This window comes from Trichechus manatus, unplaced genomic scaffold (genome assembly GCF_000243295.1).
Source record: "Trichechus manatus latirostris isolate Lorelei unplaced genomic scaffold, TriManLat1.0 scaffold00004, whole genome shotgun sequence".
Lineage (NCBI taxonomy): Eukaryota > Metazoa > Chordata > Mammalia > Sirenia > Trichechidae > Trichechus > Trichechus manatus.
The window spans coordinates 35,739,747-35,764,823 of record NW_004443940.1 but is presented as its reverse complement, the minus strand read 5'-3'; the positions used below and the strand labels follow the sequence as shown (position 1 = coordinate 35,764,823).

At 44.5% G+C, this 25,077-nt stretch overlaps 1 protein-coding gene across 1 annotated transcript in view; it reads right to left on the bottom strand.

Annotated features, from left to right (window-relative positions):
• ACOXL (acyl-CoA oxidase like) overlaps positions 1–25,077 on the bottom strand; it is a 284,238-nt gene that overhangs the window by 34,853 nt on the left and 224,308 nt on the right. The window contains 1 exon segment of the mRNA XM_023732378.1: positions 3,827–3,916. Within this exon segment, the coding sequence (XP_023588146.1) occupies positions 3,827–3,916 (90 nt within the window).

Genomic DNA, 25,077 nt, shown 5'->3' with positions numbered 1-25,077 from the left:
TACCACAGTCTGTTTAACCATTAATATTCCACGGTATGGACGTACCACAGTCTGTTTCACCATTAACCCACTGAAGGACATGTAGGTTATTTCCAGTTTGGGGCTGTGAATTCACATGCAGCTCTTGTGTGAACACAGTTTCCATCTCTCTGGGGTAAATGCCCGAGAGGGCACGCGCTGGCTTATATGGTGATTGCATGTTTAGTTTCATGAGAAACAGCCATTTTCTTTCCTGAACATCTGTAATAGTTCACATTCCTACCAAGAATGTAGGAGTGATCCAGTTTCTCAGCATCCTCAGCAGCATCATGTGTTACTAATTTCTTTTTCATTTTAGCCATGCTGATAGGTGTAAAGTGGTATCTCAGTGTGGTTTGAATTTGTGTTTCCTTAACTGCGAATCATGTTGAACATCTTCTCATGTGCTTCTTTGCCATCTATTCCCTCTTCATTGAAATGTCTGTTCATGTCTTTTGCCCATTTTCTGATTGTCTGTGTTTTACTGTTGAGTTTTCAGCATTCTTTATATACTCTAGACCCAAGTCCTTTATTGGATGTGTGGTTTGCAAACATTTTCTCTCAGTCTGTAGTTTGTCTTTTCATCCCCTTCATAGGGTCTTTCACAGAGCAAAAGTTTTTCATTGGATGAGGTTCATTTGATCAATTTTTCCTTTTGTGAATTATGCTTTTGATGCCAAGTCTAAGAACTATTTGCCTAGCTGTAGATCTCAAAGATTTTCTCTGAGGCTTTTTTTTTTTTTAAGTTTTATGATTTTACACTTTATATTTAAGTCAGTGATCCATTTTGAGTTAATTTTCATAAGGTGTGAGACTTTAGCTGAGTTTATCTAATTGCCTCTGGATGCCCAGTTATTCCAGCACTGTTTGTTGAAAAGGCTCTGGCCTCCATTGAATTGTTTTTGCACCTTGTCAAAAATCTGTTGGGCATATTTGTGTGGCTCATTTCTGGGTTCTCTATTCTGTTCCATTTATCCACGTGTCTCTCTCTCCACCAATAGCAGGTGGTATTGATTATTGTAGCTATAAACCACTGGGAGGACTGCAATTTTTCCATTGACCGATGTAGAGTGGGTATTGCCAAAAAGGTTTTCTGTTGTTAGATCCCCCTCTCCCTGGTCCTTTGGCTGAGGGCTTTCCTTAGGGCTTTTTCTGTGTGTGCCTGTTGGCGGTTCAGGCTGGAGGTTTCTGCAGGCTTCTTCCCTCTCCAGAATATCTATATAGAAGGCAACAGGAACGCCAGGGAGCTTATCGCCCAGAGTTCCTCGAATCCTGAGGTGCCGAGGCAGCCCATCCTCTTTCTGCCTTTCAGAGTCTGTCTATGCCTGTTTGTTGTGTTACGTCCGGGGTTTTTAGCAGTAAGAGGGAACACCTGAGAGGAATGTGGCTTTTCCACCTCAGTGGGATTGGAAATTCTTATTCTTTTTTTAATTAAAACACAGAATTGTGATCATACGCTATACATAATTTTATATCATTCTACTTAACGTATAAGTTTTTAATTTCTGCTATAAACTCTTTTGTAAGTATAATTTTGTTGTTGTTGTTAGCTGTTGATTTGTTTCTGACTCATGGTGACCCCCTGTGTGCAGAGTAGAACTGCTCCGCAGGGTTTTCAAGGTTATGACCTTTCTGAAGCAGACAGCCAGGCCTGTCTCCCAAGGTGCCTCTGGGTGGGTTTGAACTGCCAACCTTTTGGCTAACACTCAAGCGCTTAACCATTTGTACCACCCAGGGTCGCCAAGGCTACATAACTCTCCTCTGAGCAGCCAGAATATAATTTACATAATCATTTTCTTATGATTAAAAATTTAGAGTCCACAACTTATACAAGGAAAGGTCATGGAAGCTCCATAGACACTTCCACACTCCCTGAGGGACTGAATTGCGGGGTGGAGGGCTGTGGGGACCACAGTCACAGGAACATCTAGCTCAACTGGCATAACACAGTTTATAAAGACAATGTTCTACATTCTACCTCGGTGAGCAGCATCTGGGGTCTTAAAAGCCTATGAGCAGCCATCTAAGATACTCCACTGGTTTCACCCCTTCGGGAGCAAGGGAGAATGAAGAGAACAAGACACAAGGAAAAGATTAGTCCAAAGGACTAATGGACCACAGCTACCAAGGCCTCCACCAGACTGAGTCCAGTACAGCTAGATGGTGCCTGGCTACCACCACTGACTGCTCTGACCAGGATCACAATATAGGGTCCAGGACAGAGCTGGAAAAGGATGTAGAACAGAATTCTAGCTCACAAAAAAAAAAGACAAGATTTACTGGCCTGACAGACTGGAGAAACCCCGAGAGTATGGCCCCCAGACACCCTTTTAGCTCAGTGGTGAAGCCCTTCCTGACGTTCACTGTTCAGCCAGGGACTGGACAGCCTCATAAAACAAAACGGGACTAATGAGGCACAGCAGTCCAGGGACAAGGACTAGAAGGCAGGAGGGAACAGGAAAGCTGGTGATAGGGAACCCAAGTTTGAGAAGGGACAATGTTTACATGTCATGGGGTTGTTAACCATTGTCATAGGGCAACATGTGTACTAATTGTTTAATGAGAAACTATTTGTTCTGTAAACCTTCATCTAAGGTACAAAAAAAAAGGAAGAATTATCTATGTGAGATCAAACTGACAACAGCAACTCAAAAGGTTTGATGGGAAGCCTAGGGGGCAGTGAGTTGAAGATAGTGGTGATGGAATAATTTGGAAAAGGATAGTGAGAATAGCAGCACAACTGGAAGAATATAATTGATGTCACTGAATTGTACCTGTAGAAACTTTCGAAATGTGTAACTTTGGCTATGTATATTTTCACCAAAAAAAAGGTCCTCAAGGTCAAGAAGGGAGAGTGCTGACATGTCGTGGGGTTGTTAACCAATGTCATAAAACAATATGTGTACTGACTGTTTAATGAGAAACTATTTGTTCTGTAAACCTTCATCTAAAGTACAATAAAAAAAAATTTAGATTCCAACATTATTGCTATAATAAAGAACAAACTGAAGGAAACATTTGTGCAGTAAACTCTTTCTGTCTCTAGGATTATCACCCTGGGAGGGGGTAGCAGCGTAGAGTTACACACAGCCGTGTAACACCACGGAAGAGCGTCCCTGCCGTCGTCAGCCCTGGGACGCCAGCGTTCTCGTCAACATGCGCCAGTGCTGACAGAGAAAGAAAACGCTATTGGGTTACGTCCTCGCGTGTACTGTTTCGATCACTAGTGAGTTGATCAATTGCCTTTCTTTTGTAAACTGGCTTTTCATGTCTTTTGCCTGTTCATCTTCTGGAGCCTTACATACTCTATGGGACTAGCTTTCCTAGCAGAAAAATCTGACTCAGTAGGTACAGGAAGTAGTTTTCTTAAACCAAAAAAAATATAATCCATTGTCAAAGACCAACTCAAAGTCCATTGCCATCGAGTCGCTTCTGACTCATAGCGACCCTGCAGGACAGAGTAGAACTGCCCCATAGGGTTTCCAAGGCTATAAATCTTTGCAGAATCAGACTGCCACATCTCTCTCCCGCAGAGGAGCTGGTGGGTTTGAACTGTCCACCCTTCTGTTAGTAGTCGAGTGCTTTAGCTGCTGTGCCACTAGGGCTCCTTCCAAAAACCAGCAAGGAGAGAAATAATTTAATCCCCCTTTCACAACTGCAAAAATCAAGTGCTTAACAGGAAAACACCTGCCAATCAAATAAAGACATCGGATAAAGATAAAACATACGAAATACTTCAGATTTTTAGATAACTCTTGATCTTGAAAATTATACCATTTATGAAAAATAAACATTTCCTGAATCTTACCTGAAGCATAACAACTTTGTCACCTTCAAAAGTTACAAGCACATCTGTGTCACACTTTAAGCCTGAGATTCGATTTTCCATCATGTAACCCTACTGCAGAAAAAAAAAGAAAATAAACACGTTAAATTTGCAATTCCATCATTACACAAGATTAACTTTTTTAAATAAAATATACAGAATATTAAAAGAAGAAAACAACCATATCTCTGGTATGCAGAATAACACTAAGGATGCTGATGCATTGTATCAGCTTTTAGTCTTCTGTATACAGATTATTTGGGGGTATTGACCTCACTGGTAGTAAACACATTTGAAAATAGTTATGTCACATTTTTCCAAGTATTTCAACAAAGTATGCTAATTTTTCTCTCTCTCTCTTCCAAATCTTATAAATTCCAGCAAATGTCAAGTTATTAATGATTACACCCTATCACACGCAGGGGACTGGTGTCTCCCACCCTTCCAAAAATTAGCTAACATAGCTATCATTTACGGGAGGCAGCATAAAAACCTTAAATTACCACTCCGCATCTCAATATCATTAAATACTATGCATCATAAAGTCACACTGCAGCTAGTTTTTTTTTAACTTCCTGAAATCCTTATCTCAATGGCAGTACTCTGCTGCTCACTTTCAAAGTATAAATAGCGAATGTGCGCACAGACTGGGGAATCAGCGCCCTAGAGAACACAGGTCCAGCCCCAGGCAAAATGTGAAGGAAGCAGAACTTGTCTTTGTTTAGCCTGTGGCCCCTTCCTCTCCTGAAAGTTTCTGCACTCTCCTCCCACCCAGCTCGTGCTCCCTCCACCCCCATTAAATCTCCAAAATCTTTCCCACTATCAAAATCTGGTTTCACAAATCAGTCCTAAAAAAGATATCTGAGAGACTGGTGTTATGTTACTGCTCCCAGGAGTATTTGCATTTAACGTTTGCATTAAGGATACATTTGCATTAGCACAAGATTTATCCCGTTAAAATTTTCAAGCATCGTGGGATATGGAGGGTCCCAGAAGGGTGCTCTCGCCTGGCAGTCACACACACAAGTCTCCCCATACCCTGAATGAATGCTTCGGAAGATGTGCCTCATTTCTGAAGATGGCCATGTGAGTCACAGAAGTCAGGGCTCCTGGGGTCCTGCTCCTTGTCTCCAGTATCAGCTGCCATCAAGTCGATTCCGACTCACGGCCACCCTATAGGACAGGACAGAACTGCCCCACAGTGTTTCCAAGGAGCAGCTGGTGGATTCATACTGCTGACCTTTTGGTTGGCAGCCGAGCTCTTAACCACTATGCCACCAGGGCTCCACAGAGTTTTTAATGGCTGATTTTTTGGAAGTAGATTGCCAGGCCTTTCTTCTGAGGCACCTCTGGGTAGACTGGAGCCTCCAACCTTCCAGTTAGCAGCAGAATGCATTAACCTTTGGAGCCACGCAGAGACTCCCCTGCTGCCTGCAGAGCCCTGTAAACCTGTGAGTACCAGCCCACTGCCTGCTGGGAGGCCAGGCCTCCTCCATCAGGCCCACCCTCCCTGTGTCTCTCAGCATCGGGGCAGTCCCAGCAGGTAAGAGTGGACAGTGTTAGCATCACAAGTTTACAGAAGCAAAGGAGTCTCCAGGAGGCTATAGAAATCCTTAATTAACAAGTTTAAACTGATTTTATTTATTGATAAATAGATCAGTAACAGAGTCCTGGTGGCGCAGTGGTTAAGAGCTCAGCTGCTAACCAAAAGGTCAGCAGTTTGAATCCACCAGCCACTCCTTGGAAACGCCTACAGGGCAGTTCTACTTTGTCCTATAGGGTCGCTGTGAGTCGGAATCAACTCGACCGCAACGGGTTTAAATCAGTAATATTTCCATGCTAGAGAAGTTCAGCCCTTCTTACGACCTCAGGTTAAACCCACCTCAGAGACAAACCACATGAAATCACGTTCTTACTGAATGCAATCACGTCTCACGGCGCTTCCCCACCCAAGGGCAGGGGTGACTCATTTGAATCATCACAGTTCTACCATTTAGTCCGACCCACTGCGAGCCACACGCTGTGCTGGGTGCTTTTATGTAAGCTTCATTTATTTCTCTTAATCCTTTTAGCTGTCACAGCAACTCTGTGGGATGGGCATCAAAACCCACTGCCCTCGGGTCGATTCCGACTCATAGTGACCCCAGAGGACAGAGCAGAGCTGCCCCACAGGGTTTCCAAGGAGCAGCTGGTGGATTCGAACTGCCGACCTTTTGGTTAGCAGCTGAGCTCTTAACCACTGCGCCACCAGGGCTCCAGGACGGGCATTATCACTCCCACTTTACAGATGACGAAAGCGAGTCTCAGAATGTTCTGGAATAATCTCTCAATGTTGAGTGTGGAAAAAGATTAACAAACACTAAATATTCAAACTCAGTGTTGAGAAGAAGCAGTTATATCTAAGACGCATAAATGCTAAATGCTCAAAATAAAAAATTTGGACAAGCAACGTACTTTTTCCCTAAGCAGGTTTGTGGTTCAGTTTGCTCTGGTCTACCTCAGTGGGGGTGGGGGTAAAAGGCTCCTGGTTGTTCCCTGACACTTTTGATCTTGTTCACACCCTAACCCTGGAAATGAGGTGACCAATAATCTACTCAAAGGGCAGCTGATTAGCAAACAAACGCCAACTGTCTCTCCGAGAACAGACAATACAGTCCTGTGAACACAAAGATTTTTTATCCTGTGTTGGTTATTCTCTCCTTGGCGGGGAAGCTGTACTGCCAGGTTGAGGGTCTGGTAAACTGCGTGACTGTCCTCCTGGGGATCCTAGCCTCTTCAAGGCGCGGACAGAGCTGCAGTATCTCAGTCCTCACGGCACGTTCAGAGGCAGAAAACAAAACAGCAAAGAGAAAATCCAGAGTCAAACATGGGTGACAAAGCCGGTGTGGTCATCACATCACTCAACCAAGGGCTTCTTTAGGATCCAGTTCCTGAGCAGAGAGAAGGCTCAGCCTCACTGAGACTAACCGAGTTCACGTGGTTTAGGCACTCTGCTCTGCGTGAGTGTACAGCGTCTGAGAGTTTAGAGAGATGTGTCATGCGGAGAAGCTACTTAATGGGAACTTACAGTTGTGCTCTTCAGGGATTTAAATTCCAAACTCGGGGCCCCTAATTCGATCCCTTGAGGCACTGGTGGTTCACCGGTAGAATTCTCGCCTTCTCTGCGGAAGACCTGGGCTCCACTCCCGACCAATGCATCTCATGTGCGGCCACCACCCATCAGTGGAAGCTTGTGTGTTGCTATGATGCTGAAGAGGTTTCAGTGGAGCTTCTAGACTAAGACAGACTAAGAAGAAAGGCCTGGCGACCTACTTCTAAAAATCGGCCCATGAAAACCCTACAGATCACAGCAGTCTGGTCCGCAGCCCATCATGGGGAGGGAGCAGGGCCACCATGAGTCAGGGACTGATTCAATGGCAGCTAACAACAGCAATTCTTCCCTGGGCGGCACAAGAGGTTAACCTGCCGACTGCTAACCAAAAAGGTGGAAGTTTGAGTCCATCCAGAAAGACCTGGCAATCTACTTCTGAAAATCAGCCACTGAAAACCCTGTGGAGCACAGTTTTACTCTGACACATATGGGACCATCAGGAGTGAGAGTCGACTGGACAGCAACCGGTTTATTCTTTGGGAACAAATGATATAAACAATTTGTACGCGTGTGTCATTTTTTAATTAAAAATGACCTTTTTGTTTTTTATTAATTACTAAAAGTAACATATAAGCATTGTAAAAGAAAACAAAAACCAGAAAACAGAGAAAAACAAAAGAAAAAAATAAGGAAATATCGTCCATAATAGACGACCCATAATGGGAGACAGACAGTTGCCTGAGGAAAAAAGACCCTAAGACAAAGCTTTGGCACAGGAGCTGGGGGTCAAGGGGAGGGAGGGAGGTGTGGGACAGGCAGGAGGAGGCCCAGAAACCAACAACAGAGCAAGTCTGGGAGAAGAGCATCATGGAGAGTTCTGGCAGGGCAGGAAGGGGACTGAGCACGGAAGTACAGCGGGCTGTGAGGGAAGGAGGGACTCGGAAAGCCACAACCAGGGCAGGAAGAAGGGAGAAAAGGAAGACGCTGGGTTTGGGGGGAAAGGGAAATAGAGTCAGTTTGTAGTGACCCACAGCAGCCGCCGTGGACAGCTAGACCGCCCTGTGCTCCACAGCCCAAGACTCCCTCCTCATCAGGTCAAGGCCTTACACCACTGTCACAGACGCCATGACTGGGGACCAAGTCTGTGTTACGTCTGAGATATCACTTCTCTTCTTCACGGCAACAGGAGAAAGCTGCGGTTTAGTGAAATTTCCTTGCTCTGCCCCTCCTTGAATGTTCCCTCTGCCTGGAACACTCCCCCAACTCAGTGGGGCTCACTCCCGTATCTGTCAGAGCTTCCCACCCAGGGAGGCTGTTCCTGACCCCTCTGAGTAAACGGCTGCCCCACCTGCCCCATCACTCTCTATCCATTTGTCTGTACTTACTTTTCTCTGCAAAACATACCATGCGGTCATAACTATGTATCAGTCATATAACCTGCTTACTTGTGCAGTTGTTCACCCTTTCTGCCCCTCCGGACTGTACACTCTACAAGGACACAGACTTTATCTAGTTGCCTGCAGTCTCCCCAGCACAGTGTGGAGGAGCACAGTGTGGCGTCTGCTGACCCACCAAGTGGGATCACTTGCTGGCAAATGGTTAAACAGGGTTGAACCCAGAGCCATCCAGCTCGAATGCCTGCATGCTTCCTTCTCTTCTACAGGGAGGATGGATGGCCGGACAGACACGTGGATGTGTGGATGGACGGAGAGGTGAGAAGACAAACATGCAGACACACTTTACGTGTCTGGACCTGACCAGCCCTGTCCTGGGTTGAGCTCCACAGAGCGGGAGCCCAGCTGGGCAGAGGGGCAAGGCTGGTTGCATTCCACGAGCCAAGGCAGAAGTTCAGAGGCAGCAGAGACAGAATGTAACGTGGAGCCCTACGGCCAGGGGCAGGGAAAGGCCAGGGTCTCTGGTCAATGCTGGGCATCAGGGAGAGGCAGGAGTGGCATGAGGGGCTCTGGAATGAGGTGGGGGCGGAGACCCTGGAAAACTGCCAACCCAGGTCACAGGTGACCAAGGCTCAGATCTACAGGGGTGAGTAAACCTAAGCGTCTGAAAGGTTGGAGGCGAGGCAAATACAGGTAGTCCCCGGCTAACGACATATTCGAGTTACAATGAACAGCACTTACGACCGTTCTTTTTTCTGGCACATCTTATCGTCCGTCATATGTACTGCACACAATGTTGCTGCTGGTAATTTGCTGATGTTATCATTCTCAGATGTTCACTCACAGGTGTTTACATGTAACGCTTCCAACCCCCAAAGACAAATAAAGATCAGATTTATAAAGATACTGTCTTAGTCATCTAGTGCTGCTATAACAGAAATACCACAAATGGATGGCTTTAACAAAGAAGTTTATTCTCTCACAGTCGATTAGGCTACAAGTACAAACTCAAGGCATCAGCTCCAGGGGAAGGCCTTCTCTCTCTGTCAGCTCTGGAGGAAGGTCCTTGTGATGCATCAGTCTTACCTTGGTCTGGGAGCATCCTCAGCACAGGAACCTCAGATCCAAACCATGTGCTCTGCTCCCAGCACTGCTATCTTGGTGATATGAAGTTCCCATGTGTCTCTGTTTGCTTCTCTCTTTTACATCTCAAAAGAGACTGGATTAAGACACTATCAAATCTTGTAAACCTCATCAGTATAACCTCATCATAGTGATAAGAGTTTACAACATATAAGGAAATCACATCAGATTTACAAAATGGTACACAATCATGCAATACTGGGAATCATGACCCAGCCAAGTTGACAGTTACTTTTGAGGGACACAATTCAATCTATGACAGATACTAATAATAAAAACCCCAACCCAAAACCGCTGCCGTTGAGTCAATTCTGACTCATAGTGACCCTACAGGACAAAGTAGAATTGCCTCATAGGGTTTCCAACGAGCGGCTGGTGGATTCGAACTGCCCACCTTTTAGTTGGCAGTTGTAACTCTTAACCACTACACCAACAGGGCTGATAATAAAAGGCAATTACAATAAAAACTTTAAAAAAAAAAAAAAAGACGCATTCGACCTACGTCAGAGCCCATTACGACAGAGTCCTCAGAACGGAACGCCGTCGTGAGTCAGGAACGCCGTCGTGAGTCAGGACCTCTGGTACCGGCGTCTGGGTCCACGTGGAGCACGCCAGCTGAGTGAGAACCAGTGAGCAGTGTCCTCCCAGAGCACGTCCCCCGTCCTTCCCAGCTGGGTTGTATGAGGTGCCCCAAGTGAGCCGTGGATATTTCAAGTATGGTGGATGAGTTAGCGCCTACGCCAGGCCAGGCAGGTCTTCCCAGGGTCAGTGCCTAAGGCTTGCGCTGACGAAGTCTTCCTGGGGGATGGGCTGGATCCTTCCCTTGTATACTTCTGTTGGGAACCTCTCCAGTGCACGGCCCTCAGTCTATCTAAAGTTAAAACTAAAAATGTACTTTGAGGAGGCCTACAAAAACATCACAGAGCAGAGAGTATGAGTGTGTCTGTGTGTGTGTGTGTGCGCGTGCACACACTTGCATACAGTGTTATTCCAAATTGTGCTTGTTCATGGCAAGAGATTAATCAGTGTTGACTGCTTATCCAACTTGAGTAAATCTTAGCGAATCTTAGGAAATCCTTCTCTAAGCCATCATCTGAAGGTGCACAATAGCATCTTAGGTTTTCATTATAAAATGAAATGGTAGTTCCCATATATTTTTTTCTTTCCACATTGGACTCCTGAGTGGGGGAATTTGCTTATATATTCCTGGTTGGGACGGGAGGGAAGATGGGAAGAAAGAGGGGAGTGAGGGAAGAAACAGGTTTCATCCAAAAAAAAAAATGAGTAATATTTTCCATTAGCTTACTTCATTTGTAATTTAAAAAAAGAAAGAAGGAAACATGGAGAGCAGAGGAAACTCTAAACTCAGGTTCCAAAAGCCAAGAAAATCCCCCCGGGGTCATGCAGCCCAGCATCCGTCTCCTTTGAAGAATGAGCGCTCGGTAAACGGTGTGCTCCGTTCGTTGCCTGCGTTACATCAACTACTGTGCCTGTCACTGAGGTTGTGTCTCATTTCAGTGAGAGTGCCATGAAACATATTTTATGATTCAAACACTGTACCCTAAAAGTTTAATGTTTTCCTGCTGTTTTTAATGTCTCTGAGTTTTTAACTGTGATTAATAAATGCATCAGAACAAATTCAAGACAGTCTTTTTCCCTCCTTTTCAAACAAAGTGCCATTGAGTTGTTCTGACTCACGACAACCCCACGTGTGCAGAGTAGAACCGTACTCCATAGGGTTTTCATGGACTTCCTTCCATGAGATGCCTCCGGGTGGGTTCAAACCACCAGCCTTTCAGTTAATAGTTGAGTGGCTTAACCACTAGTGCCACTCAGAGACGCCAAACTGAGGGCTGTCACTGTTGTTAGTTGCCATCAAGCTGATCCCAACTCATGGCGACCCACGTGTGCAGAGTAGAACTGCTCCATGGGGTTTTCAAGGCTGTGACCTTTCGGAAGCAGATCACCAGGCCTGTCTTCTGAAGCACCTCTGGATGGGTTTGAACCACCAACCTTTCGGCTAGGAGTCAAGAGCTGAACCATTTGCTCTACCCAGGGAAGAGGACAACATAAATCTTATTACAGGAGAGTTCACTTAAAAAAAATACTGAGACTGACTCAACAACCAGGAGGGGCTGAGTCTTAGTTGTATTAATTTTATACCTATATCTCTCCACCATCCCAGCTTCCACCGAAATTAAAGGAAAAGCCCACATGTATGGGGAGCTAGGCGTGTATGAGACTCGAGACTCACCACAGTCTTTACTGTGACAGCCACAATCTGGTTGAGTCTTCTAACGTACAGATTTCAGGGCCCAGCAGAGGTGATGATGGACTGTCTCGTCCAGTCCTCTATGCTCTGAGGTGACCCTGTTGCTGCTGTCCTGCACTCTCAGGGTTTAGGAGCTGAGAAAAGCCAGTGGGAGGGAATTCCTTTGTGTATCCCATCATCAAATGTGCACCAGGTCTCCTCCATGTCCAGGCACTATGCTACACATTGTGAGCACACAGTCATGGTCCTGGCCTCATGAGAAAGGCAGCTATCAGTCAGCAGACAAAATAAATAACTAAAAATCTGTGGAGCTTTATCCAGTGCTGTGGGAATGTAAAATGGTGCAGCCACTAGGGAAAACAGTTTGGCAGTTCCTCAAAAAGGTGAACATAGACTTACCATATGACCCAGCAATCCTAACCTTAGGTATATACCCAAAAAAAGTGAACGCAGGAACACAAACAGAAACATGCACACCAATGTTCACTGCAACACTTTTCACAATAACCAAAAGGTGGAAATAACTGCAATGTCCATCAACAAATGAATGGATAAACAAGATGTGGTCCATATATACAACGGAATATCACTCAGGCATAAAGAGAAAAGAAATTCTGATCCATGCCACACCATCGGTGAACCTTGAAAACACTACGCGGAGCAAAATAAGTCAGCTGCAAAAGGACAAACACTGGATCATCTTACTCATATGAAATAAGAAAATATACAGAAAGCAAAGAGTGTTAGTGGTTACCGGGGGTGGAAGGGAAGGGGAGAGGGAGAAATTTTACTTGGGGAGTATTGAGTTTATGTTAGCAATGATGGGATAATTCAGAAAAGGACAGCAAGAATGGTTACACAATTTGAAGAGTGTAATCAATGTCACTGAATTATACATGTAGAAATTGTTGAATGGTTAAATGTTTTGTTATATATTTTTCACCATACACACACACACACACACACACACACCCTAAAATCTATGGAAACTGCCAAAAAGGAAAAGATCTGGGTTCTGTAAGAAGAAAGATTACAAGCAAAAGCTTCTAACCTGGATGCCAGAGAAGGCATTCGGAGGCTTGCTTAGCTTGGCACCTTAAAGAAGAGAAGCCAGCCAAGCGTGGAACAAGAGAAAGTTTTTTCCCAGTGTGAGAACAGCAAGTACAAACACCCCGAGGCCACGAAGGAGCAGAGTGTTCTCAGATTCAAAAACGGCTGGGACAGGAGATGGCGAGTGAGGGGAGTGTGGCAAAGAAAGGTCGGAGAGGGAGACAGGGCTCAAGTCACTTGGGGCCTCCGGAGCCATCTTGGCGATTCACGTTATGCTATTTCAGGTGTAATGTATAGCCATTAAGGAATTTTAATTTTTGCAATAACATGACTTGTGATTTTAAAAGATTACTATAGCTGCTAGGTGGAGCACAGACTTTAGGAGGCGAGAGGGAAAATGACCAGGACTAATTGGTGCACGGGGATGGAAGATGTGGGTGGAACCGAGACGTGTGGTGAAGGGCTTGGAGAGGAATTGGGTACGTGTGTGAGAAAGAGGAAGGCAGGGTCACCTGGACAACTAGGTGGACAGCTGTGGTGCTTACTGCATTGGATAAATAAGTTTGTGGGGAAAGATCAAACACTCATGTGTGGAGATGTTACGTGTGAGAGACTGGGGAGGCATCCCAGCAGACCAGTCAAAATGAAAGTTAGATACGAGAATTTGGAGATGCGAAAAGAAGTCTGGGATAGAAATATGAACTAGACAGTCCTCTCCATATAGACTGTATTTAAAACTACAGGAAGGGATTCAATCACCAAGGGTACAAGTTCACAGAGAGGAAAGACAGCAGGAAGCTGGCAGAGGAGACTAAGAAGCTGAAGAAGTGGGAAGAAAGTCAAAGAGCATGGTATCCCGAAAGCTGAGAGGAGGGTGTGTCCAGAGAGAGAGGTGAACTGTAATGAATGCCGCTAAGAGGTCAGGCAGGTGAGCACCAAAAGGGTCCTTTGGGCTGAGTCACAGGGAATCAATGGTGACCTTGACACACAGTGAAGCCAGACTGGCTTAGGACATCTGTCTCTGCAATATGGCGGACTAAACATGGTGTACTAAAAAACTCTCCAGGAGAAATCACCGAAAATACACTCAATAAAATACTTTTTAAAAATTATTTTGAATGCATAGCTAAAATGACCAACAGAAATACTCTGAGGCTGAATACAATGACAGAACATGATTCCAAAGATGGCAGCTGGTGTTGAGGCCAGATAAGAGCCTACAAAAACCTGTCGTTGTTAGCAGTCATAGAGTTGGCTACGATTCAGGGAGACCCTATGTACAACATAACGAAACATTGTCCAGTCCTGAGCCATCTTCAGGCTCATTGGTCTATTTGAGTCCATTGTTGCGGCCACTGTTTAGTTCCCGCTCCCCTAGGGGGCTCATCTTCCAGCACTATATCAGACATATTCTGTTGTGATCCATAGGTTTTTCATTGGCTAATTTTCAGAATGGGATCACCAAGCCTTTCTTCCTAGTCTGTCTTAGTCTAGAAGCTCTGCTGAAACCTGTCCACCATAAGTGACCCTGCTGGTATTTGAAATATTGGTGGCATAGCTTCCAGCATCATAGCAACACAAAGCCATCACGGTATGACAAACTGACAAATGGGGGTGGTACATATATAAACCTAGGTCCTCTGAAAAATGACACCTACCATGAGTGAAACAGGAAAATATCACCTCCAGGGTGACCACAAAATGAACAGAAACAGAGTGTAAGCTACAAGAGGGGAAAACAGAAAGGGAAAAAAAACAATAAATCCAAAAGAAACTAAGTTAGTCAAACCAACAGAGATAAAGCAAGTAGAAAGTCAAGAGAAGATGGCAGAAATGAGTTCAAATATATCACTAATGACAATAAATGTTCAGACCAACCATCAGACAAAAGATGAGGTTGTCCAAGAAACATATTTAAAAGAAGGTATGGTCATTAGAAGGATGGCGAGACTACATCTCGCGCAGTTTGGACCTGTCATCAGGAGGGAGCAGTCCCTGCAGCAGGACTTCATGCTTGGGAAAGCAGAGGGTCAGCAAAAGAGAGGAAGATGCTCAACGAGATGGACTGCCACAGTGGCTGCAACAACGGGCTCGAGCATAACAACCATTGTGAGGATGGCGCAGGACCGGGCAGTGTTTCGTTCTGTAGTACATAGGGTCACTATGAGTTGGAACCGACTGGACAGCACCTAACAACACCCACAACAAATGTTGTTTGTAAGAAACATAAAATAAACATACAAAAAAGTTGAAAATAAAAGGATATGCCAGGTAAATACCAATTCCAGGACAGATGGAAGCTTGTGTCCTTATACGAATATTGAACAAAATACTGTCAAAGCATGACTAGAGGAAGAGAGTCACTACATAAGGATCAAAGATTCAATTCACCAGAAGGTATCACAACTCTAAACTTGTAAGCATCTAATAGCATAGCTTCAAAATATACGAGACAAAGGGACACTGACAAATTACCACCAATAGTGGGAGATCAGCGCTGCTCTCTCAGTAATTCATAGATTAAGCCGACCAGAAATTTGGCTAGGATAGGGAATATATGAATAACGCTATTAATAAGCCTGGTCAGTTAATCACATTGAGAACCCAGCACACAACTACCGAGAGCACGCTCCTTTGAAGCACACTGGGCCACGAAGTGGATCACAATAAACATCACATTACAAAAAATCTATCCCGCTTGCCATTTTCTCTGACTACAATGGAATTAAGCTGAAAAACTAGTATAATAATAACTTTTATTATTATTGTAACAACAAGAACAGTAACTAAAAAGAAGGCAGTATTTCACAGTGGTTAGACTCTGCAGCCAAACTGGTTTGAATCTTGGCTCTGTACACTCAGTAGCTGTGTGATGTTGGACAAGTTGCTTAAACCCTAACTGTCCGATTTTCACACGCATAATATTGCAGTAATAATATTCCTATGTTGTAGGGTTGTCGTGAAGATTACAAAAGTTAACCAATATATACAAAGTGTGAAGACTAGTTCCTGAGAAACACTAAGAATTTGATAAAGGTAGCTATTATTCTTCTTAATACCATACCTTAGGAAATTGAAAAATATACTCTTAACTAATTCGTGGGCTGAATAAATCATGATGGAAATCAAAATACACTCAGAATTGATCAACAGAAAATCTTAAATATCAAATCATGGTTTATACAGCCACAGTAGTTTTCTTTTTTTTTTAATTATAGCTTTAAATGTTTATAATAGAAAAGGAGAAATGAAGAAAATTAATTTTCCATTCACCTTGAGATACTAAAAGAAGGGCAGGAGACTAAACTGAAAGAAAGTAGAAGGAAATAAATAATAAAGATAAAAATCAACAAAATGGAAAAACTAGGCAGAATGGAGAGGGTTGATAGAGTAAAAGGGTTTATTACTTGAAAAAAATACAAAAATAAATCAGAGATAAGGAGGATGGGACAAAAACAATACTAGGAACTGAAAGGGTGTATAACTACAGACATAGCCGGGATTAAAAAGATAAGAGAGTATCATGAACTTTATGCCAATAAATGTTAAAACTGAGAAGAAATGGACAAATTACTGGAAAAATATAAATTACCAAAGTGGAGTCAGGAGGAAATAGAAAACTTGAATAGCTTATAACTGATAAAGAAACAATCAGTCATTTAAAATGTTCCCAGAGAGAAACCGCAGAGTCTATATGGCTTTACAGGTAGTTGTACCACCTATTTAAGGAATGAGTAATTCCAATTTTATACAAACTCTTCCAGAGAACAGAAAAAAGAAGGAACATTCCCCTAGTTATTTAAGGGGGTAGTATACCTTTGATATCCAAACTAGGTAAGGGTAATACTAGAAAGGAATAACACAGGCAGATTTCACTCATGATCACAGATGAAAAAATCCCAAAATCCCAAAGAAATACTAGCAAACAAAAACAGCTGTGCACTAAACATACACACACACACACACACACACACACACACACACACAAACACACCAGGAGCAAGCTGGATATATCCTCAAAATCAAGATTGATTAAAAATTAGAAAATGTGTTACTGTAAATTCACCATGTTACCGGATCAAAGGAAGGAAAAGGTATGATTACCTCCATAAAATCACATAAATAATTCCATAAAATTCAACACACACACACACAAATTCTCTTCATAGACTAAGGGTGAAATAGATCTTCCTTGACATGACAAAGGATATCTAGAAAGTACCCACACCAAATAACACCCTTAATGGTTAAACAGTAAGCACATTCCCTTTACAGTCAGGATTGAAGTACAGGTGCCTATTAACAATCACTTCTTTTAACTGTTGATTTCAAGGTTCTCACCACTTCAATAATATAAGACGAAGAAATAAATGAAAGAATTACAAAGGAAGAAGCAAAGCTGACATTTTTCACAGATGACATGATTATCTACATAGGAAATTCAAAGACTCTACAGACAAATTATCAGAATTAACACGACAGTTTAACATTGTTTGATATAAGATCAATACACAAAATTCAACTCCATTTCTATACACCAGCTACAAAGAGTTAATTAGAAAATATAAAAACAGCTATCATAAAACCAAACCAAACCTGTTGTCATCAAGTCGATTCCGACTAACAGTGGCTTTACAGGACAGAGTAGAAGTACCCCATAGGGTTTCCAAGGAGTGGCTGGTGAATTCAAACTGCCGACCTTTTGGTTAGCAGCCGTAGCTCTTAACCACAGAGCTACGAGGGCTCCATAAGTACTATGCTGATAATCTACTCAGCTACTACTCTCTGAGAACTGTCTTACCACCCCAGAAGAGGGGCATCAGCAGACGTGTTCATGATATGAATCCCAACTCTGACTCAAGCAAGGTCAGAAATTCAGCACTGTATCTGTGAGACACCATCTTGGAGTGTGGCTCAAATAAACTCAACAGACAAAGAATAATCACAAACGTAGAGAAGAAGAGCAAGGAGAAAAGGCAGAAACCAAGAGATACAAAGGCTGAGACTATGGGCCCCAAGGGAAGGAGAGACCAAGAGTAGAGTTACCTCCTCCAGACCCCAGCCCAGGTGTGGTCCTCATGGGACCTGGATTCCAGAACACTCCTCTCTCTCCTCAAGATGGATCCTCCTTTCTTGCCTGAGCAAGCTTGCAGTGGCTCTCTCTTCCTTGTATTCAAAAGAATCTTAACTAAGATGATCACAAATTCAGAAGTCAACCTGTGAAGCTTCATTTTTTCCCTTCTTCTTTTTTTGACATGATGGGATGAATCCTTCTGGACAGTTATGAGCCATCTCGAGAGGATAAAATGAGAAAGATAAACATCATACAGTAGATACGAAATTTGGCAAATTGGCCTAGGACCGATGCCAGCTCTATCCATTATTCTTTTAAATGTCTGGATGCTTTCCACTTCATGTGAAATTTATAATCACCTTGTTTATCACCGTAAGAAGTTTTGGCTAAAATCTTCAAAGGAATATTGCCAATAAAATGGATTATCTTTGGGTCATTTTAGCAATCTCTCTTTTATCAGTGAGGAGAGTCAGTTTTACTGCCTGCTACTCTCCCACTCCAATTTGCCTGACAAGACAGGACCTAGTAACACAAGAAACTCACAGAGATGACATGCAGATTTTCTCACATAGGGAGACTGTTTTTTCCAGCAACCACAGATTAACAGCCAAAGAAGGAGGCTTGTTTAAAAACTGTGGATTATGTTAAATAAAGGTTAAGTATAGAACACTCCACCACGTGTCTGTCAGCTTGTCGTAATGTGGTGGTTTGTGTGTTGCTGTGACACTGGAAGCTTTGCCACCAGTATTTCAAATACCAGCAAGGTCACCCTTGGTGGACAGGTTTCAGTGGAGCTTCCAGACTAAGACAGACTAGGAAAAAGGACCCGGCAATTTACTTCCGAAAAAATTGGCCACTGAAAACCTTATGAATAGCAGTGGAACACTCTCTAATATAGTGCCGGAAGACGAGCCCCCCAGGTTGGGGAAGAGTGCCTCCTCAAAGCAGATCCTCAAAGTAGATCTGAACGACATGGCTGGAGTCAAGCTTTCAGGACCTTTATCTGCTGATGTGGAATGACTCTAAAATGAGAAGAAACAGCTGCAAACATGCACTAATAAAACGTAGAATGTACGAAGTATGAATGTAGGAAAATTGGAAATTGTCAAAAATGAAATGGAATGCATAAACATCGATATCCTAGGCATTAGTGAGCTGAAACGGACTGGTACTGGCCATTTTGAATCAGACAATCATATGGTCTACTATGCCGGGAATGACAAATTGAAGAGGAAAGGCGTTGCGTTCATCGTCAAAAAGACCGTGTCAACCTTACCGAAGTACAGTGCTGTCAGTGATAGGATAATATCAACAACATGGAACACCGAATAACACCAGAGGGTCAGCTAATAAAGATGTCCCATTCTTCCTCCAAAAAACAAGGTTCTGAATTAGGGACAAGATTCTTGGATCTGGAAAACCTCAACGAGAACCCCTGCCTCTGCCTTTTACTAGATCTGGGAAAATCTCGTTTTACCTCTGGTCTTAGTTCTTCCATCCATGGGAAACCATAAGGATAATTCCTACTCACAGAACTGGTGAAGGATTAAAGGTATCAACACCTCTGCAGGCCTCTGCCTCTGCACCTAGCAGGGACTTGGGGAATGTCAGGTGACTTAAAGTTGGAAACTTCTGTTGAAAAAGAAGAGTTGATACTTCTAATCTTGGAGCAAGGTCCTTTCAAATTTGAGAAATAATTTATAATTATAAGGGGATTTTTACTGTGCTGTCTTTCTAAATCCTTACAATCAAATGTCCATTGCTTGCCTACTTCTCAGAAAGTGACACCAGAGGTGAAGAGAAGCCTAGAATTTCACCTGGAGCCCAGAATGCTGGGACTATTCTTGAAGTCCTCTAAACCATCTAGAGAAAGGGTCCTTGACCAATCAAAGAGAAAAGGAGGGATTGGTTAGAGACCAGCTGTGCCCTAGAAAACTTAGGATGGCTCTTGTCTTAGTTATCTAGGGCTGCCATAACAGAAATACCACAAGTGGATGGCTTTAACAAACAGAAATCTATTTTCTCACAGTGTAGGGGGCTAGAAGTCTGAATTCAGGGCACTGGCTCTAGGCGAAGGCTTTCTCTGTTGGCTCTGGGAGAAGGTCCTTATCTCTTCAGCTTGCTTCCTGGTTCCCTGGAGATCTCCATGTGGCTTGGCATCTATCTGCCCTCATCTCTGCTTGCTTGCTTCTCCTAACTTGCTCTTTTTATATTTTGTAAGAGATTGACTCAAAATACACCCTACACTAATTCTGCCTCATTAACATAACAAAGAACCCATTCCCAAATGGGATTATAACCACAGGCATAGAGGTTAAGATTTACAACACATATTTTTGGAGGACACAATTCAACCAATAACAGGGTTGAACAAAAGGGTCTGGCTGAAGAAAGTGTCATAATATCGCTGAGATGGCTCTTCTACTAAAGAGGTCATATCAATGTTTGGACTCCAACCAGGGCCTCCTCAGGAGATTTGCCAGATCCTACCCTGGCCCCTCTCTGACGATGGGCTGCATCTGATGCCCAGTTACTTGGTGGCATGGTGAAGCCTAACTCACCCTTGTCCTGCCCACATACACAGTCCCAGCCAGCTAGACCATGACCTTCAGGCTTAGAATCCTCCACCAGCATCAGTAGCCACACATGGCCCAGGCACCAGCCAGGATTTTTCTTGGCTCTGTTTCTTCTGAAGAAATTGGATGGGGAGCAAAATGGTCTCTGCAAATTTAGATGCAAGTCAGGCTGACCTACTTGTCTGCTGTAAGAAATATATTTCCAGGGGATTGCTAGAAAAAGCTAAGCGTTCAAACAAATACTATCTATTTCATTCCATGAAACAGTAACTCTGTATTATTTCTAGTATGGAGGGTGACCTTCAATAGATTGTTCTGGATAATCAAAGCCTGTCTGTCCTCACCCCATCTGCTTGCCTGCAAAGAGCTCACTTGGCTGAGGACTCCATGATGGGGACAAGCATCAGTTCCTCCTCAGGGCTAGGGAGGCGCCACAGAGGAACAGCACATGGGGCACCACCCACGTGGCCGTGGCTGCTGTGCTGTTCAATTTTTGAGTCTGGTTTTCATACTTCTGGCGCCCCTTTGCTCATCAGCAGTTACTCAGCACTCTCAGTGGGTCTGCATTCAAAAACGCTCTATCCTTGCTGGTCTGCAGCACCCTAGGAAACCCTGAACTGTGTGTCAGTGTCCAATGCGCATGACCAGGCTCCCAGCAGAGGTTAGCCAGGCTCACTCAGGAGTGGGGCAAGTGCCTGAGCTTTAGCACGTGGACACTGTGACACCTCTTCGGGATTCCCAGAGTTCTGTTTTGCTTATTTCAGAATCCTGGTTCTGCTCCCAGAGATGACTGATGCCAGACAAATGAGGTGGTAGGGAATTCCTCTAAGGAACTGGTCTTGGGGCTGCGCCTACTGGATGACCAGGGGCCTCAGCATCATACCACTTTTATTTTTTTAATTTACAAACACCTGTAACTGTTTAAGTGTTGTCTTATGCAATCATTAAAATATAATTAATCAGTCTATGTCCAGCTGGTTTACATCTGCAGACAACAAACAGCAGCCTCATGTCTAACATGAAAAGAATGGTCAAACCATGTTTGCTGATAACCTTATCGTCATGCTGGGTTGCAGAGCTCTCCTGAGACTTCATCCCGCTCCAGTTTTGTACAGACATTTCTTTGTTCTACTGCAGCCAGTTCTTCTCTTCCACGTGAGATTCTGGAACACACTGAAGAGAAATGCAGCAGCCAGGGGCTGAGCTGAGAAGGCTTTCCCGAGGGGCCCTGACTTGGGGTTGCTTAAAATCCTCTGCGGAGATGGGCCCTGGGGACCCAGTGAGCTCAGGAATGGTTTTTTCCAGTGCTGATAGCCAGGTGGCCAACAGGGAGGGCACGGCCTTGGCCACAGGCATCTAGGTAAAGGTAACACTCAGGAGCCAGGTGCGTGCTTTGGAAAGTCCCAGGTCTCAGTTTCCTGGTGCGGAGGTAACATAATACCACAAGTAGGCGGCTTTACAGAACAGAAATTTATTTTCTTTCAAAATTCTGGAGGCTACAAGTCTAAATCAGGGTCTTGGCCGTGTTGATTCCTTCACTGTAGGTGGCCCCAGGGGTTCACTGGATGGTAGACAGTCCTCACACAGTGTCTGCCCCACCTCTCCACGCCCTCCTCCCTGTGGTCACGAGTAGGTGTCTAATCTGCTGTTTTTATAACTCAGAAGCGATTAGGTTTAGGTCACACCCTACACTGGTATAGCCTCATTAACATAACAAAGAAAACCCTGTTTCCAAACAGGATCCCATCCACAGGTAGAGGGGTTAGGATTCCAACACATATTTTGAGAGGACACAACTCACTCCATAACATTCCAGGAAGAGTTTGGCTGTGCAAGCCCAAGTCAGAAGTTGGGGCTTGAGCAATAGCTCCACCCTGGTGGTGCTGGGGGCACCCCATGGGGTGGGGGGGCACCCCATGGGGTGGGGTGGGCTCCAGGCCTGTCTATAGCCACCACTGCTTTTCAGCCAGCTTTTGCTGAGAATGTGACTTGCTTCCCCAGCCCAAGGTTGCACCTCAAGCCCCGACCAGACAGCTCCCCTCTTTCACGCTGGAGGATCTGCATTTGCCCCTGCCAGGTGCCTGGAGAACCAGGGCCACACGAAGCTGCACCCTCTACTCAGGGCTTTGAGAGGCTTGTAGGAAGTATGACTGTGACGACAGGCTTATGGCTGGAAATTCTTATGGATCACAGTGCGGGTGGTGGTGGGGGCAGGGACAGAAAAGGGAGAGAGTTGGGATCCTTCAGTGCAATCTGTTATCATGTCCAGGTAAAGGGAGGGAAGGAGAATCATACACGTGCTGAGTGTCTGCCACGTGCTTCGAGATGAGGACACAGGCTCCCAGTGGGAGGTCCAAGGTCACAGAGCCTGTTAGTGAGATTCCACTCACTAAAATCCACCAGTACCCACTCCATGATGAGGTGCCCCTCCCACCTTCTCAGAATGGTCCCTCTGTACCCCAAAGTCCCACGCGAGGCAGCGACATAAGATCCAGAGCTCTGTTCCCTCAATTCCTCACTCATCCGATTTTAGGAAATTCAACCCGTATTGGCTTGGATATGGAAAAAGGAGGCAATGTGTCATTACAGTTAAATATCAACAGTCTTAAGAACTGGGTTGACCCCATCAATTTCTAGGGAAGTAAGGAGGGAAGCAAACAGAAGCGGCCAAGTCCTGAGTCACATGACCAATCAGAGCCGCTGAGTGGGAACCAAAAAGGCCGTGTCTCCTGTGGGTAGGTGAAGGGTTTTTCTCATGTCCAAACCAGGCCAGTTTGATTCTCCACTTACATGACTTACACTAGAAGCTGAAATGCAGAACACGCGTCAGCACGGGAGCCAAGGCCGGTGAAACTGTCACGGCTGTGCGCCAGGAGCGGGCTTTGCTTTCCAAGGCCTCCTGCGTGCGGCCCTCCCTGACGCACCGAAGAGGTTTGGGTGGAGTAGCTAAACCACATTCCACCTCACTCCCCTCAGCCCTACAACGGGAGCAAACATCAGGGAATCAGTGCAGAGGGCCCGAAAAGGCCCCGGTCCTGCCTGCTGAAGGCCACCACTGCAGGAAGATCCAGTTTAACAAACAGTAACCAGCTGGGCAGCTCAGCAACGCCAGTCGATGGAGACTTGGAAACTGAGGCTTGGGAAGGTGACGTGCCCACCCAAGATCACACAGCTGAAAAGTGACAGGTCAGATTCAGACTGGGCTCCTCCTCTAAAGAGCACTCAGCTGTTTTCTGGAGTGAAGAGAGGGCAGAAGCTAATACAACCTAGCTCGCTGACAGCAGAATGACGTGGAGGGTGGGCTCTGTGGCCAGACTCTTGGGATTCCAAGTCAAAGTCCAGCTCTGCCCCTTTTAACTTTGGGCAAGTCACTTCATCTTTCTGGCCTTAGTTTCCTCCTGTGTAAAGCAGGACTAAGGAGCCCTGTTCGCGACGTGTTTCCGCGCTCAGCTGCTAACTGAACGGTTCGTGGTTTGAACCCACCAGCTGCTCCAGGGGAGAAAGATGTGACAGTCTGCTTCCGCAAAGGTTGTTGTCATTGTTGTTAGGCGCCACTGAGTCAGTTCCAACTCATAGCAACCCTATGTACAACAGAACAAAACACTGCCTGGTCCTGCATCATCCTCACAATCGTTGCTGAGTCCATTGTTGCACCCACTGTGTCAATCCATCTCATTGGCCCTCCACTTTACCAAGCATGATGTCCTTCTCCAGGGACTGGTTCCTCCTGATAACATGTCCAAAGTTCATAAGATGAAGTCTCGCTATTCTCCCTTCTAAGGAGCATTCTGGCTATACTTGTTCCAAGACAGATTTGTTCATTCTTCTAGCAGTTCGTGGTATAGGCAATATTCTTCATCAATACCGTAATTCAAACATATCAATTCTTCTTTGGTTTTCCTTATTCATTGTCCAGTTTTCACATGCACAGGAGGTGACTGAAAATACCATGGCTTGGGTCAGGCGACCCTTAGTCCTCAAAGTGACATCTTGGTTTTTCAACACTTAGAAGACAGGATGATGAGACTTTGGTTTGCTTACTCTGGACACATCATCAGGAAAGTCCAATTGCTAGAAAAGGACATCATGGTTGGTAAAGGATCAGAAAAAATGAGGGAAATCCTCAATGAGATGGATTAACACAAGAGCCAATTGGTCAAGCTGTGCTGACTTCACCCGTATCTAGGATTATCTTTCCCGTCACCAAAAGCGACAGGTGTCTACTATCTAGAAAGTGATTCCCCCTCCTTCTTCCTCTCATCCCTGGGAACCATCAAAGAACTTCGCTTTCTGTATGTGTTTCTATCTCTTTACTTTTTATAGTAGTGGAAACATACAGTATTTATCTTTTTATGATTGACTTATTTCACTCAGCATAAGGTCCTCCAGATTCATCCACGGACTCTTCATTATTCTTTATAGTTGCACAGTATTCCATTGTATGTATGTGCCACAATTTGTTTATCCATTCATCCGCTGATGGGCACTTAGGTTGTTTCTGTCTTTCTGCTGCTGTGAATATTGCTGCGATGAACATAGGTGTGCATGTCTATTTGTGTCACTGCTTTTATATCGCTAGGATACGGACCTGGGAGTGGGATTGCTGGAGCAGAAGGTATCTCTATTTCTAGCT